General features: G+C 37.8%; 2 protein-coding genes and 1 long non-coding RNA gene across 4 annotated transcripts; 1 reads left to right on the forward strand and 2 right to left on the reverse strand.

Moving 5' to 3' along the window:
* Positions 1–702: 702 nt before the first annotated feature.
* Positions 703–3,398, reverse strand: LOC109207624. The gene is made up of 4 exons (XR_002065037.1): positions 3,349–3,398; positions 2,100–2,707; positions 1,852–2,007; positions 703–990 (listed from the first exon to the last, which is right to left on the reverse strand). It is a non-coding gene; the product is annotated as an uncharacterized LOC109207624 (long non-coding RNA).
* Positions 2,907–6,417, forward strand: LOC109207622 (cytokinin dehydrogenase 1-like). The gene is made up of 5 exons (XM_019370570.1): positions 2,907–3,925; positions 4,631–4,758; positions 5,068–5,328; positions 5,574–5,836; positions 5,924–6,417. The coding sequence occupies exons 1-5, from the start codon at positions 3,250–3,252 to the stop codon at positions 6,249–6,251; spliced, it is 1,656 nt and encodes a 551-aa protein (XP_019226115.1). The 5' UTR covers positions 2,907–3,249; the 3' UTR covers positions 6,252–6,417.
* Positions 6,418–6,603: 186 nt separating this feature from the next.
* On the reverse strand, positions 6,604–10,913 carry LOC109207623. Of its 2 annotated transcripts, none has more exons than XM_019370571.1 (3): positions 10,756–10,913; positions 8,900–9,015; positions 6,604–7,186 (listed from the first exon to the last, which is right to left on the reverse strand). In XM_019370571.1, the coding sequence occupies exons 2-3, from the start codon at positions 8,928–8,930 to the stop codon at positions 6,828–6,830; spliced, it is 390 nt and encodes a 129-aa protein (XP_019226116.1). In that variant the 5' UTR covers positions 8,931–9,015; positions 10,756–10,913; the 3' UTR covers positions 6,604–6,827. The 2 variants fall into 2 exon arrangements, with proteins under 2 accessions (XP_019226116.1, XP_019226118.1); XM_019370573.1 differs by lacking the exon at positions 10,756–10,913 and adding an exon at positions 10,463–10,719.
* Positions 10,914–16,025: the final 5,112 nt, after the last annotated feature.

Consider the following 16,025-nt stretch of genomic DNA (forward strand, 5'->3'; position numbering starts at 1 on the left):
TTGAAATGATACATAATCATAATATATGCAGTAATTAATGTGTCTTTACAAATATGCACATTATTTAAAACATACATGTACAGTTCTTAGTACATTAGTTGATCGAAGAGGCACAAAACATACATAATTATTGATTTTCCAGAAGCCAGAGAATGGAGATTACTGGTGTAGATACAGAAGAAACAAAAGGAAATGGGGTAATAATTTCCAGAATAGTAGTTTGTTTGGCAAATGAAACAAGAACAGTACTACAGAGAATATTTTATGTAAAAGAATATGCTATTCTTGTCCCAATGTTGGGATCCAAGACCTCAAAACCCATTCAGTTGATAAACTAGTTTTTCTTTTAGTGTTCTTCCTATTCAAAATTGTCACAGGACACGAGTTTTATTTTTATGCATTGAAAAAAAAAAGGCACTTGGTGTACAAAACATCCCGTATACACGCAAGGTCGGGGAAAAGACCATATCCAAAGGGGAGGAAGGGATTAAGTAGCCCGGTGCATAAAGCATCTCGCGTTTACGCAAGTCGGGGGAAGGACCGCACCCAAAGAGGGGGGTTGATGTAGCCCGGTCACAAAGCATCCTGCGTTCACGAAAGTCGAGGGAAGGACCGCACCCGAAGGGGGGTGATGTAGCTCGGTGCACAGGGGCAGATGTAGCTCTATAACACCGGGTTCAATCGAACCCATAATCAACACGGAGCACCAATTTATATGCACAAAATCACTAAAATGGCAATAAATTATATGTATGAACCCACAAATTTAAGAATATAATGAGTTCTATACTAAGAACCTTAAAAGTTGGAACCATAAAGTTTAAATCCTGGTTCTGCCTCTGTCGGTGCACAAAGTATCCTGCGTTCACGTAAGTCGAGGTAAGGACCACACTCGAAGGGGGTCGATGTAACCCGGTGCACGGAATATCCCGCATTCACGCAAGTCACAGGAAGGACCGCACCCAAAGGGGTGTGATATAGGCAGCTACCCTGAATAAACGAAACTGATCACATAAAAGTTGTTATGGAACTCCATACTAGTCAATTAGTCATTTGTCAGCCAATGTGTTAATTTAGTAGCTTATTTGAGTAGTAATATAACATTATAAGATGACCATTTTCACAAGGTCCTCTATAGAATAAGTGGGGGGGGGGGGGGAGGGGAACATGGGGATTAGAGAAACAAAATAAACCAGCAAAAAGTTGCCAAATTCAGCCCTTTAGTCTCTTTCTTTTTTGTTTTTTTCATTGGATATGATTCTTCTTGTTCTTTCAGTTTGAGTCTAATCAGTTTAATATCTGGCAGAGGCGGATCCAAGATTTAATCACATTTCATTTAATTTAATGAGTTCAAAATTAATTATTTGTAGATATTTAATAATTTTTTGGGCAAAAATACAGGGTATGACTGAAACTGAACTCGTAGCTTCTACATTAGATACGCCTCTAGTTGCTAGATAATTTTTTTTAATAATCGAGAAATACCAGAGGACCAGCATAGCGCATAAATTACTAATTCACGGTTCGAAACTCGGTGGATAATGAATTCTCTCCTATATTCTTCTCCACTTAAATACCAAATTTTCGCCTACGGTAAAATTCAATTTCATAACGTGTGTCTATCTACACACGATACGTTGCGCTCTCACCACAGGACCAAAGCTCTTGAGGCAATTACTGAACAAGCAGTCAATTCAAGCAAATGTATCTCACCCTCAGAAATATTCAAAGATAAGTAAAGATAACCAATTCAAACAATTTTTTAACTGAAAGTTTTTCTTTTTTCTTTTCACATGTCATTTCTCCAAATATTCCATCACAAGTCTGTTAAAGAAGGTGAAAATCATGTACCATTTTTCCAAAGTGACAAGCTCAGGACCACCACTAAATCTGATTCCTTTTTCTTTCTCTTGGCCATACTTATAAGACCTAACAACAAGTAACTTAGTAGGGGCCTCCCTTCTTCAAACCCTCTCCATCAAGAACTCAAATCCATCCAACAGATACCTGACATTATCAGTAGATCCCATGCAAAAGTTGAACGAGTTTAACTTCTATGCACTGACAACACGTAAAATATTTTTCGACAATCAGGTTACCTAAAAGATAGGGCAACTTAGTTCACTAAGCTCCCGCTATGCGCAGGGTCCGGAGAAGAACCGGACCAGAGGCTTATTTCACGGCTCGAACCCGTGACCTCCTAGTCATATGGCAGCAACTTTGCTGGTTACGCCAAGGCTCCCCTTCTAGGTTACCTAAAAGATAATTACAGGAAACCATCCATAAAGAAATGAGATTAGCATGCTTTAAATAAAGCAGTTACCCTTGGCAACCGATTAAAATGCACGGATGGTATAATAATTCTTTACACCGTTAGTTTGTATAAGTCAAATCCGAGTTGGAAAGCCATCTTGTAGACAGACAGGAAAACAAACATGCATTCACTCCCACGTGAAGTGAATATCCTCAAAGGCTATAGCCTCTAACTCATTGTGGAAGATAAACTTGTGTGGCCCTAGTAAACTTAACCCCAGTGCACTAAGCTCCCGTTATGTGTGGGTTGGGAGAAGGATCGGACCACAAGAGTTTATTATACGCAGTCTTACCCTGCATTTCTGCAAGAGGCTGTTTCCACGGCTCGAATCCACGACCTCCTGGTCACATAACAGCAACGTTACCAGTTATGCCAAGGCTCCGCTACCCGGTACTGCAACAGAGAGAATAACGAAATCTTGGTGCAGCTATTATGACTTTCAAATTAGGATGCACTGAATAGGATGTAAAATTTAGCATAAATCACCTAACCATGAAAAAGAAAAATAGTGTCATTGTTTCACCAAATGTGAACAGGTTGAATAGTTGGTACAGAACTCCAAAATTCTGCATATAAAATTTGCTCAAAATAGCAATCAGACATGTTAAATATGTCATATGTGGTAGTTGAAACACTGGTGAAGTACAAAGTGACAGATGAAATTTTCCACTTCAAACTCTTAACTGTTGATACAAAAAAAATCAAGATTATATTTTCCATAAAAATCCACTTTCAAGATATATAGTCCTCACATGCAGTCCAATAAACCACTTAGTGTCTATTGACAGTGACACCTCTAATCTCCTCCTTATATATTCTTTCTTGACCAACCTTAATTTTCTTGAGGCCATTCTACACCCCCTATTTTCACTCAAACAAAAGGCAAATATTCAAGAAATAACCAACTTTTAATTTCCTCTACACATTTAAGAAGGATGAAATCACCACCAACTCATGTCTTCTTTAAACATAAAAGTATGTTTCTTAGGTTGCTTATATTCATACTAGGCATTTGCTCAATAAACAGAACTAACCTCTGTTGTGACCAACCTTTTGCCACCCCGATATCTTCTTCTTCTACCCCTTCAAGTTTTTCAGTGATTCAATCATCATTGAAACAGTTAACGATTGAAGGGTATTTTAGTTTCAAGAATTTCGATCACGCGGCCAAGGACTTTGGCAACAGATATCACTTCTTACCGTCGGCAGTTCTGTATCCAAAATCAGTTTCTGATATATCATCTACCATAAAACATGTTTTTGACATGGGTAGCGCTACCGACCTTACTGTTGCTGCTAGAGGTCATGGTCATTCTCTAGAAGGCCAAGCTCAAGCTTACCAAGGAGTAGTGATCAATATGGAATCGCTTCGAGCGCCAGCAATGCGTTTCCACACAGGGAATCAAGAACTGCCTTTTGTTGATGTCTCTGCTGGTGAACTTTGGATAAACATCCTGCATGAAAGTCTTAAACTTGGATTAACACCAAAATCTTGGACTGATTATCTTCACCTGACCGTTGGAGGGACTTTGTCGAATGCCGGAATCAGTGGTCAAGCATTCAAACATGGACCACAGATCAATAATGTTTACCAACTTGAGGTTGTCACTGGTATGTTCGTGCACAACAATCTTACTAGTATCAGGTAGTCATTATAAAGTAGTCGAGCGGGGAGAGTTTAATCTTCCCATTTCTTTCTGAGTTTAACTTCTATACAATGACAGCGTAAAAAAGTGAGATTAACAACCTGCAAAAAATAAGGCAAGTTACCTGCTACAAATACAAAAAAAGGGGCAGCCCGGTGCACTAAGCTCCCGCTATGCACGGGGTCCGGGGAAAGGCCGGACCACAAGGGTCTATTGTATGCAGCCTTACCCTGCATTTCTGCAAGAGGCTGTTTCCACGGCTCGAACCCATGACCTCCTGGTCACATGGCAGCAACTTTACCCGTTAAGCCAAGGGAACTTCACCTGCTACAAATACAATAGGCTAAAATACACATATAGTGCAAACATTCTTTACATTTTCAGTGTATATAAGTCAAATCCTGCCTCTATTATATTCCAACAGAGTACCAAATCAACAACTAGAAGTCAGACTAATCAGTTAAAAAGTGTTTACATTGTGGACTTGGACTCAAGAAAGTCTACAGCATAAGGCAATTTTGTTACAACAAGTCATCACCTTTTTTTTTTAAATCTGAACTTTTGGATAATCAACTATAACTATTGGAAAATTTCACATCCATCCATTTTGTAAGTTGGATCGCCACGTATTATATTTCTTGAAATTATTAATAACACATTTTTTGCATAGGTAAAGGAGAGGTGATTACTTGTTCAGAGGAGCAGAATGCTGACCTGTTCTATGGTGTATTAGGAGGACTAGGCCAGTTTGGTATCATCACACGGGCTAGGATTGCTCTTGAACCAGCACCTAAAAAGGTAATTTTTCCAACTCCAAATATCAAATAAGTTAACATTAATTAGAATAAAGGTTAGCCCGGTGCACTAAGCTCACGCTATGCGCGGGATCCGGGGGAAAGGTCGGACCACAAGGGTCTATTGTACGCAGCCTTACCCTGCATTTCTGCAAGAGGCTATTTCCACGACTCGAACTCGTGACCTCCTAGTCATACGGCAACAACTTTACCAGTTACGCCAAGGCTCCCCTTCACATTAATTAGAATAAGATTTTAAAAAAGAAAAAGAAAACAAGTCCAGTAATTTCTATTAAAGTCCAATTATTTACAGGTAAAGTGGATCAGAGTGCTGTATTCAGATTTCTCCACATTTTCCTATGATCAAGAACACTTGATATCATCGGAGAATTCTTTCGACTATATAGAAGGATTTGTCATTATCAATAGAACAGGATTGTTAAACAACTGGAGGTCTACTTTCAATCCTAAAGATCCACTTCTAGCCAAAGAGTTCAGTTCTGAGGGAAAAGTTCTCTACTGCCTAGAAGTTGCCAAATACTTCAATCCAGAAGAGACAGCCAAAACTGATCAGGTAAGATATTTTTAGTCGTTTTAAGCTTCTAGCTTTTGACAAAATAGCAGCCCGGTGCACTAAGTTCCCGCTGTGCGTGGGGTCCGGGAAAGGACCGGACCACAAGGGTCTATTGTACGTAGTGTTACCCTACTTTTCTACAAGAGGCTATTTCCACGGCTCAAACTTCTAGCTTTTGACAACTTTGCAAAAATGTTCCCCTAAACATGTCCACATCTTGACTCTTGTTTTTCTTAACATTACAGAATGTTGATGCTCTTTTATCAAAGTTGAATTATATCCAATCGACGTTGTTCCAATCAGAAGTCTCGTACGTTGATTTTCTCGACAGAGTCCATGTATCCGAGATGAAACTCCAAGAGAAGGGGTTATGGGATGTTCCTCATCCATGGCTAAACCTTCTAATTCCAAAGACCAGGATTCATGACTTCGCACAAGAAGTTTTTGGGAAGATACTTACCGACACTAGCCACGGTCCTATACTCATCTACCCAGTCAACAAATCAAAGTACTGAAATCATCATCACTCAACTAATCTTCTTATTAAGGATATATGCATTTTCCTAACATGATCTATGATCGTTTTGTGTTGCAGGTGGAGAAAAGGAACATCACTAGTTACACCTGAAGAAGATGTTATGTATTTAATAGCATTCCTATCTTCTGCCATGCCATCTTCAACAGGAAAGGACGGCGTAGAATATATTCTAAAAAAGAATAAGAAGATACTGAACTTTTGCAGAAAAGCACATATTGGAATGAAACAGTATTTGCCACATTACACAACACAGGAAGACTGGAAAAGTCACTTTGGTCTCCAATGGGAAACATTTAATAGGAGGAAATCCACATATGACCCTTTGGCTATCCTAGCTCCTGGCCATAGAATTTTTAGAAGAGCATCAGGCGTTCAACAACAATGACTTCTTCCGAAAATATAAATAGCTATATAGAGTTATTTTACATAGATCTATGGTTATAATGCTCCACACATGTAACAATGTTGAGGCATTGTAGCATTCTTTTCGGAACGAACTATCTTTGTACATGAATGCTTGAAACTAGCAATGAATCTAATGTTTGTGCTTAGCAGAACTCATTAAAGATTCAGTAAGATTCGACCCACGATTGAAATTTTCATTTCATAAAAGAACTTTTAATATGGAATTTCTACTATGTTTCCTAGTACCATCTCAAACACAACAAGATACGTCAAATAGAGAAGTGCATAAAGGAGAAATAACAGATTGACAACTAAGCACATTAACGAAAAAGTGCACAAAGGAGAAATAACAGATTGACAACTAAGCACATTAACGAAAATGTCCATCGTGGTTGATCATTAATTTCATACACTAGGATAGAACTTATTGCTTGAACAAACTGTAAGACAAATACAACGTACGTTCAATCAACAGGACCAGAGCTGAGAGTCTAAGAGTGCTATTAAAACTGGAAAACACCTCGGAAGTCCACCTTAAGTTGCAGTGTGGATAGATTTACTTCTTTGCAGGTTCAGTCCAGCCAAGGCCCGGTCGCTTAATGCTTTCACGTAGTCCTTCATAGTCCCAAGCGTCACGAATAGAAGCCTCAAAGTCAGTGGTATCTGTTGCGATAGGAAGAACACTATTTAAATCGTCTCTTGCTCCTAGACCTCCGGCTCTTATAACGTCATCCATAGTGATATCTGCCTCCATGTTAACCTCGCCTTGAGAATTCACATGTCGTGGAGCTACATCGCCTGCGACATTCCTACCAACTTGGCCTTGATTCCCTTCAGATGTCACTTCCTTTGAAGCCTCATGCAGTTTTTGATTGGATTCAGTGCTTTCATTCTTTGTGTTATATTCTTTCTTAACTGTTGCAGTTAAATATGCATCATTTCAAGGGCAAGCCATCATTATTTGCAACATTTTGGAAGTGATTAAGAGCATAGGCAATCTATTATCATCTAATTAGACAATTGCGAAGTTTAGAACACCTCAATACACTGTGTCAGCAAGAAAAATCATGATAAGATGATATACAGAAAAAAGTGTACACTTCCCTCAGAAACTGTGCTAAAGCTTCTCTTTCCACGAAAAAGAACGATCCAATTTTTTATTGATCCTTTCTCTTTCCGGAAAAGGTAAAAGTTACTGCATTTACGATGAACTAAGTTCTTGATATCTTCAAGGTTGGCATCTAGAAATGTCGTTAAGCCTAATATCTGGTACTTATTTCTTTACTTATTGCATCTCCTCCTTATCCTTCTGAATTTCTGTCCATTGACCTTTCATCTTCTGTCAAGAAAAAATCGCCGTCTTCAGGCGCATGACAAATCAAGGATGTGAATTTCAGTTTTCTTATTTGGTTAAAGAGATCCAGTCAACAAAGAATTGGAGTTCACAAGTGTTTGAGAGAAGTTTATCAAATTTATCAAGCTTTAAATCTCCCAAAGGAAAGATTGTTCGGACAGTTTGTTGGGACAATACTTTCCAGAACTTAAAGTGAGTAACGAATTATCCAATAACTTAATGGTTAAATATTGAAATAGAGATAACATTTCCAACAACAGACCGAGCAAGAGCCCTCTTCACTGTCACAGAGTTGTGCCTCAACTCTGTTTTTTAACTAAGGAAAAAAATTAACTGAAAAAGAGAGTGAGACACGAGTATCTTATTTCTCTTTGGAGAGAGGGAAGTTATCAAAAACTGTTTCTTTCCTTTCTGCGGGACATTATTTACTCTTGCTGAAGTGAACATTTGGCAATTTCTGAACCAAGTGGATACATCATTTCCTGCTTCACAAATAAGCAGTGGACATTTCGTAATCTTACGGTATACCATCATGATGCCGGCATGTTATGCAAGAGCCATTCACCCTTTATATTATGATGATTGACTTTATTCTCAGAACATGAGAAATACTAGCAAAAAGGTTATTGAAATGCCTTCCTCTGCTTTGATAATGTCACCTGCTCTAGAAGACTGCTATACTTTACTTTGAGTAAGATCCTACACCTAAAATTTCTTGCGCTCCATAAACAGTAATATCTATATACGCTTTAAGAAATGTTCAACTTGGTTTTACTATTTTGCCTATGCAATTTTTTGGGCTCAGACGCTATGTCACGTGCTTTCCACCAGAGGCGGAGGCGCGAAGCCAGGATTTGAAGTTACTGGGTTCAGGATTCTAGTCTTTTTATGTTACTGGGCTCTAAAGTAAGAATTTCTACATAATTCAGTGGATTTCTTAAGACAAATATAGGGTTTGCGCTAAAGCTACTAAGTTCGGCCGAACCCGTTACCGAAGCTCTAGCTCCACTCCTGCTTTCCACCTTATTATTATGTATTTAACTATTTTTATGATGAATATTATGTCTTTGAATAATTTGGTTAGATTTTCCAATGATATACCTTCACGAAAACCGTTAGTTCAACAACCTCTTGCAGAAACCAAAAGACAGATACAATTCTCTGATCTGTTTTGAAACTCAAAATAGCACAAACCTATGCATAAAATTAATTGCTTTCAGCAAAACAGATAGATTGTTACGAGACAAGGCATGCACGGTAACAAGTTGAAATACCTTGAGAAGTTCCAAGATTATTGTGGTCCATTCTGCCTTAAATTAACACAGAAAATAAGATTTCCACTAGCAAATTTTCACCAGTTTACAACCCCTCGAGAAAACCTTCAACAACCCTGTTACAGCAAAAGCATCTATTACAATCAAACGACAAGAAACCATGAACTCTCTCTACAAAATAAGACAAACTGTACTAAACAGACAAAGAAATGAGGAAGAGAAGAAGCAATATAATTCTCAATATTTTCCAGATCAAGACTGAAGTTGGAAAACCAAATGATTCTTGTTACTAAATACCATTACTCGAACCCGTGACCTATAAGCCATACGGATATAACTTTCCATTGCTCCAAGGCTCCCCCTCAAGACGTAACATGGAACCAAAAGTCTAAAATCTACGGATACCAATTCCAGTCGTTTTTTAAACAAGTCACCAAGACTGCTTACCTGAAGTTCCTAATCAAATAAATATGTCATTATCAATTTACTCTTGTCAAAAACTTCTCTATATTCCTGCTAACAAAATTCCCATCTTTTATACCCTTAAAGAAATTTGCTTTGCCAACTCTTTTTTCTTTCCTTTTTGTTTGGGGTGGTGTTCACACTAGCTTCGTGTATCTTGACTAGTTTACTGGGTGTGTTCTAGCTAGGACTCGAACGAGGTTTTTTCGTGTTGTTACTCTTATGCCTCAATCACTCAATCATCCCATCGAGGCCTTCAATCTTTACTTTGCTATCAACCCTCTCTACATTGGTAAACATACATCCAGCTAGAAAGAGTAACACATATAACTACATAATCAAACACTACATCAAGAAACATGATGTAAGAATCTTTCAAGATAAGTTCAAGCGTTCCAAAACACTAACGATCTCTCAATCCCACCCTCCCTCTGCCTAAAAAGTAAAGCATACACTTTCAACATACAACAAACAACTACGCCTTAATCCCAAATAAGTTGAGGTCAACTATATAAATCCTCAGTGATCATGTTCCACATTTAAATTCATCACAGTCCAACATTATACAAAACAAAATAAAAAGTACTTCAGTCAAACCTCTCTATAACAGCCTCATTTTTGTTCCGATATTTTTTTGTTGTTGTAATGAAGTGCTGTTATAAAGGATATATATTATAACAAAATAAAAAAATTGGTTTCGAAAAAAATTTAGATTTTATAGTAAAGGGTTGTTATATAGAGATGTTGTTATAGATAGCTCCGACTGTATAATTTTATGTATTTCCTGCTGTCATACGAATCTCCAATAGGGTTAAAAGACTCTCGGAAAGCATAGGACCTAAAGTAGATGTATTAACATGGCTAAAATATATTCCCAATTAGACAAGTCTTCAACATAAGCTAGCAATTTAGAAAAAATTAATCCAATCTCTCATGTAGCAAAAACTTAGCTAGAATCATCACAAGAAAACAAGTTATCCATTGAAAAATGCTCACAAAATAATCAACAAACAGGGGAAAAAAAAAATAACAACAACAACAACAACAACAAACACAGTGTAATCCCACAAATAGGGGTCTGGAAGAGTAGTGTGTACTTACGCAGCTTTACCCCTACTTTGGGCAGGTAGAGAAACTGTTTTCGGTAGACCCTCAGCTCCAAGCAAGCATGCAAATCACAACAGTATAGAGAGGAAATATACTAGTGTAAAAGTCAGGGAAACAGTAAAAACAACAAGGAAGTAGAACAACCAAAACACAAGCAATCAACGAACGGTAAAAAGAAACAAGTTTAAGAAGAAAACCATGGTCGGCTATGTTAATGCACCTATTGATTTTTATAACACAACTCAACTGTATGTTATAAATAGATTGAAAGGGATTAAAAGACTGACCAAGATGAAGCAGAAGCAAAAGGGTATCTCCAAATTCCAATATCAACTATTCTGCTATTCTGTGGCACTATGTTATGGAATTCTTGAGCACTGTGTTTTTTTTTTTATTTATTTTAATTATGCTAGAGTTGAGTTATTGAGTTGAGAGTACAAAAAAATACGTGTAGTAAAGGAAGAGAGAACACGTAAATTTGTCTTTATGTAATGGCCTGCTAACTTTATGAATTGGATTCTGTTTGCCCCAAAGGCCAATCTTGATTTGTGCACATTGTATTGGTCCAAGTTAGGTGATTTATCAATCCCAACAGTTTTTTTTTTTAATTACTTTTTGCTCTTTTCGGAAATTTTTTGTCAACAAAAAAAACTTTTAATACTATTTTATATAAAATATTAATTGATCACGCCCAACTGTAAGTACTAAAAAGGATAAGTGGTCGCTGCAAATATAATTCGGTCTATAAGTCCGGAGTCGAATCCCATAGAGAACTAAGGCTTAGCTATATCTGTTTAATATCACTAAGAAGACAAGTTTGAATAATTTTTTAAATTATAAAAATTGTGATTTATATTTCTAACTAATTAACTAGCAAATACTACAAAATGGTAAAATTTTCAACTAACGAGACAAAAGGTTGGAGACTAAATTAAGGAGGTCTAGAGTTATGATTTCCCCAATTGTCGGATTCCTTCTAGCTATGTTCCCTACAATTTTGCCAATGTATTCTCTACTGATCGTGAGCACTTTTGGTGTCGTAATTCTCTCTCGAGCAACTACAACAATTTACTAGACATACTCTCTCGAACTACGCTAGTTGGCTTTATCTAACCGCTCATTATGACCACGTCAAGGCTTTGTTATTTCTAAACCTGCCTTTAAACCCGCTGTATTGATTTCTCACATACATTAGGAGTGACGTTGTTCAACAACCACCTAAATATGTATCATTTCTCAAGCAACACATAATAAATAGGCACAGTCAATCGATGGTCATTCAATCAACAACAATAAACACGTAATTGAACAAGTAGAGAAATCCAACGGCTCAATTATATAAAAACATAACAGGTATTTATCCTACAAAAGGTTCCATCAAAACTCTAGAAAACGAATTAGCTATTCATAATAGTATGCAAAAACACAATACTAGAATTCATAACCAATAATGGAAATAGGAAGAAGGAAGTGAAAAACTCGTAGAAGAATTCTCCGCCTTGCTCCCAGTGTGTTCTTGACTCCTTAGGTCGAACCCCCGGTCTCCTTAGCTTCAAAATACCGTTTTTCCATGTATATATACCAAGTAGGGTCGGGCCCAAACAATTATACCTTCTCCTACGCGAAAAAGGACAAGTTTCCAGGCATGGACGTCCGCGGTCGCGGTACGGGCGCGGTACGGGCGCGGTACTTTGCAAGTCTACCATTTCAGTCCGCGTCACATCGCGGTCGCGGTTTCGACCGCATTTTTCACCTTGTTCCGTTCGGAATTTAGAAAAACGTAAAACAAGAAAGTTGTAGCCCTTTGAGTTCGATTTCCAACCATATATTGTGAAGTCCAAATGGAGTTCTGAGCGAAAAGTTATGTGCATTTTACTAAACAGTGCGCAATATGCCTACTCGTTTCTTCGTTTTGTTGCTCTATCATCCGTGATCCCCGAATACAATCCCGGCTTAATTCCTTGGGCTTTTACTCAGACTTCAAAGCTCCAAATCACTCGAACTCATTCCATAACATCTACATAGCTCGGAATCACTCCTACAAGGCATAAAACACACAATTAGTGCAAAACACTAACGATTAAAACGCAAACTCAACTAAAGTGCAGTAAATTTGAGTGTAATAAGTGACTATAATACATAATTATAGTCTATCATCAACACCCCACACTTAAACCATTGCTCGTCCTCGTGCAATCAAACTACACTTTATATAGACACGACCTTTTTAAACACTTCTCCTAACTCATCGCACCAAGAATATTTAAAATAGACTAAGCACAAAAGTGTAACATCTTCACCTCAAGATTTGACTCACAAGTACCACGCATTATTCACAATTCACCTACTTACTCTAACATAGAGGTCACTGACATTACCTTTCCTTCATGAATCAAGTGCCCTCACACAACAAAAGAGAGTAGTTCCACACAATAAAATTTAAGAACACTTAGGAACTCAAGATAGAAAGAATTCACTCACTCTCAAAAATAACATTCATATGCCACAAAAGATGCACCATAAGCTTGCCCGTAGTGTACTACTCCACTAATCGAGCTCATTCAATCTAGGATCAATTAGGACTTTATTTGGTTGTAATGTAGGCTACGGGACGGGTATGATACATTTAGATATAAGAGTGACTACACCTCCCTAAGCACTTTAATACATATACTTTAACATTCAAACCCCATACTTATGTCAAACCAAACTCCACCTTCACATCAATATATATTACCCATTCTTCTTTAAGCACACTTACATCAAAAGCCGTCACTTATCAAGGAATTTTTTTTTCACAACAATAGAACTATTTTTTTTCTTTTTTTCTTTTTTTTTTCCAATTCAAGTGGCTCTTACTTTTTTCAAAACAGTGCACCTTTCTCCTTATTTCATTAGTTCCACTCAAAAGCAAAACCACCCCCCCCCCCCCCATTTTAACTTTTACACAGTTCATAATAATTTAAGTGCTCATGAGAGGTTAAAAGGTTCAAATAGATGATTAATTCAAACAAATGGGTAAGGTTTGTAATGTGGTTGCCAAAGAAACAAGATTACATGCTCAAAGGGGTTAATTACGATACATAACAATTAGGTGGGTAAAATATACATATCTGGCTCAACAAAGAAACGCCTATATCACTTCCAAGACTGAACAAAACTACTATTTCGCTTTGCAAACACACAGGGCAAGTTCTAGGCATCAAATGCAATGCACAGAATATAACAAATCCTTACACACACATGGCACATAACTCACTCAGGATTGGTTTCATCAAGACACTCTAGTCAAAGCAGTTAAGCAAATTTAAGATCATAAAATTTAAGGTACTTATACAAGAGTCAAAAACTGAGCATAAGCGTCACAACCAAAGTACTCACTATTCTCAAGGCATAACAAAGTCAAGAGATATTGCTTCAATTCAAAACACAACACAATGGCTCCTACTCCCAAAAAAGAACTAACTACACCCGGTTCAAACAAAACCCTTGGAAAAGAACCGCGACACAAAGAAAAATCAAGGGGGAATTATTACACTACCTACAAAGAAAATCTTTTTATTTTATTTTTTCTTTAGACTTAAATCCCTCAAGAAAATTGTCTAATAGATCCATCGTCGGGAAAAGTCCAATCTTTTCTATTTTAAAAAAAAAGTATTCAATTAAACTAACACCACTAAAATAGCATAGAAAGTCACCCAGACAACCTCCTCACCCCACACTTAAAATTGTGCATTGTCCTCAATGCACACCATAACTAATAAAAGGGTAAAAGAGACTCCCTGGTAGGCCAAAGGCCGAAGCACTAACAGCTCATGGGGTACTCAGACTTCTCCCAAGCTTGGTCCTTCGTGCGGGTACCTCACACTTAGTTCCAACCATTTGGTTTGCTGTTGCATCCTTCCAATACCTTTGCTTTCCATGCTCCTAGAAAATAAAAAATTGACACAACAAAAATAATACAATTAAAAAAAAGGCAATAAAACTGGGTTGCCTCCCAACAAGCGCTTGATTTAACGTCGGAGCACGACGCGAATCACTTTTTGCCTCCACCTCGAGCTTATAAATTGAACCCCCAATTTGGCATCAAGTTTTCGGCTATGCTCCAGTGGTGGAGGAACAAATCTAATTGGCCCAAGCAACCATTGTACTATTCTACACTTCTTGACTTTTAGATGAGGTATGTAGTCCTGTCTTTCTGGCAAGAAAAATTTCTAGAATGTAGGCACCTTGTTCCTCATTCCTTAACTTCTCAATCGGCTCGGATGACTCTATTTCCATATCGTCATCCAAGCACAAAGTAGAAAAATGTTTGGAGTGTGGACCAATGCGCTCAAACACTTGAACTTCAGGACTTTTAACATCCTCAACATCAATGATACTAGAGTCAACAAAATTTATATCCTCAAAGTCCTTGGCTGGCTCTAGTCTCACTTCTTCAACATTGACATCCTCAAATTGTAGTTGGCTAGGTTGTTAATTTTCTACTCTGACTTCCCAATTAACACCTCAAATTCATGCTCTTCTTGGCTACTATCCTCAATATTGGCTTGTTGAGCATTAAAAGCTCCAACCACTTGACTCAATTGAGCCTCCAATTTGCAAATAGTTGCCTATTGTCTTTCTATCTGCAATTGTTTCTCATTATTTTGTGTCACGACCCAGATTTCCCACCCTTGGGAGTCGTGATGGCACCTACTAATGTGAGCTAGGCAAGCCAATTCTTTAAAACTAATTACTTTATTATCCATTTATTCCTTTTATCAAACACAAAGCGATAACGTATAAACAGCGGAAAGTTAAATTAAGTGGAAGAAAATAAAGGAATATCTGGAATCTATGTCTATTACAATTACTCAAGGCTTAACCACCCAAAACCTGGTGTCACAGTATCACAGGCAGGCTAAGATTCACTACACACAAAGTCTGAAGAAATAACAGTACACTGTTTCTGAAATAAGGAAAATGAAACAAGGAATAGAAGATAGAGGAGATGCCAGGGCCTGCGGACGCCTGCAGGTCTGCCTTGGATCTCCGCGTGGACTGAAGGTAGCCACCTGATCTACTGTCCGAAATCTACAGCACTGGGATTTTCACAAAAGACAACCGACCCCACGTGCTGGTAAGTGTCTAGCCTAACCTCGGCGAAGTAGTGATGAGCTAGGACCAGACTACCACATAACCTGTGTAGTTCAAATATATACAGTGGAAAAGAAATACAGAAGTAAACAAGTAAAGATGGGAGGGAAAAACATGCTTCGGGGAATAACAGGTAAAAACAGAATATTAATAGAATTATAAAGGGATCAAAATCCAACCACTAACAAGAATAAGGAAACAAATGCATATTTCACTTTCTTTTCACATCTTGTTGCAGGCGTGCAACCCGATCCCATTTCATGTATCTTGTGGCAGGCGTGCCACCCGCTCCCATTTCATCTATCTTGTGGTAGGCGTACCACCCTCTCCCATTTCATCATATCTTGTGGTAGGCGTACCACCCGCTCCCATTTTATTATATCTTGTGGTAGGCGTACCACCCACTCCCATTTCATTA

This window comes from Nicotiana attenuata, unplaced genomic scaffold (genome assembly GCF_001879085.1).
Source record: "Nicotiana attenuata strain UT unplaced genomic scaffold, NIATTr2, whole genome shotgun sequence".
In the NCBI taxonomy this organism is placed as follows: domain Eukaryota; kingdom Viridiplantae; phylum Streptophyta; class Magnoliopsida; order Solanales; family Solanaceae; genus Nicotiana; species Nicotiana attenuata.

What these genes read in the sequence shown, in the direction of transcription:
- LOC109207622 (XM_019370570.1), top strand. Translation starts at nt 3,250, where the DNA reads ATGAAATCACCACCAACTCATGTCTTCTTTAAACATAAAAGTATGTTT. An exon ending in CCAACTTGAGGTTGTCACTG is followed by an intron (nt 3,926 to 4,630) that starts GTATGTTCGTGC and finishes TTTTTTGCATAG; the next exon opens with GTAAAGGAGAGGTGATTACT. An exon ending in TTGAACCAGCACCTAAAAAG is followed by an intron (nt 4,759 to 5,067) that starts GTAATTTTTCCA and finishes AATTATTTACAG; the next exon opens with GTAAAGTGGATCAGAGTGCT.
- LOC109207623 (XM_019370571.1), bottom strand. Translation starts at nt 8,930, where the DNA reads ATGGACCACAATAATCTTGGAACTTCTCAAG. An exon ending in TAATCTTGGAACTTCTCAAG is followed by an intron (nt 7,187 to 8,899) that starts GTATTTCAACTT and finishes TAACTGCAACAG; the next exon opens with TTAAGAAAGAATATAACACA.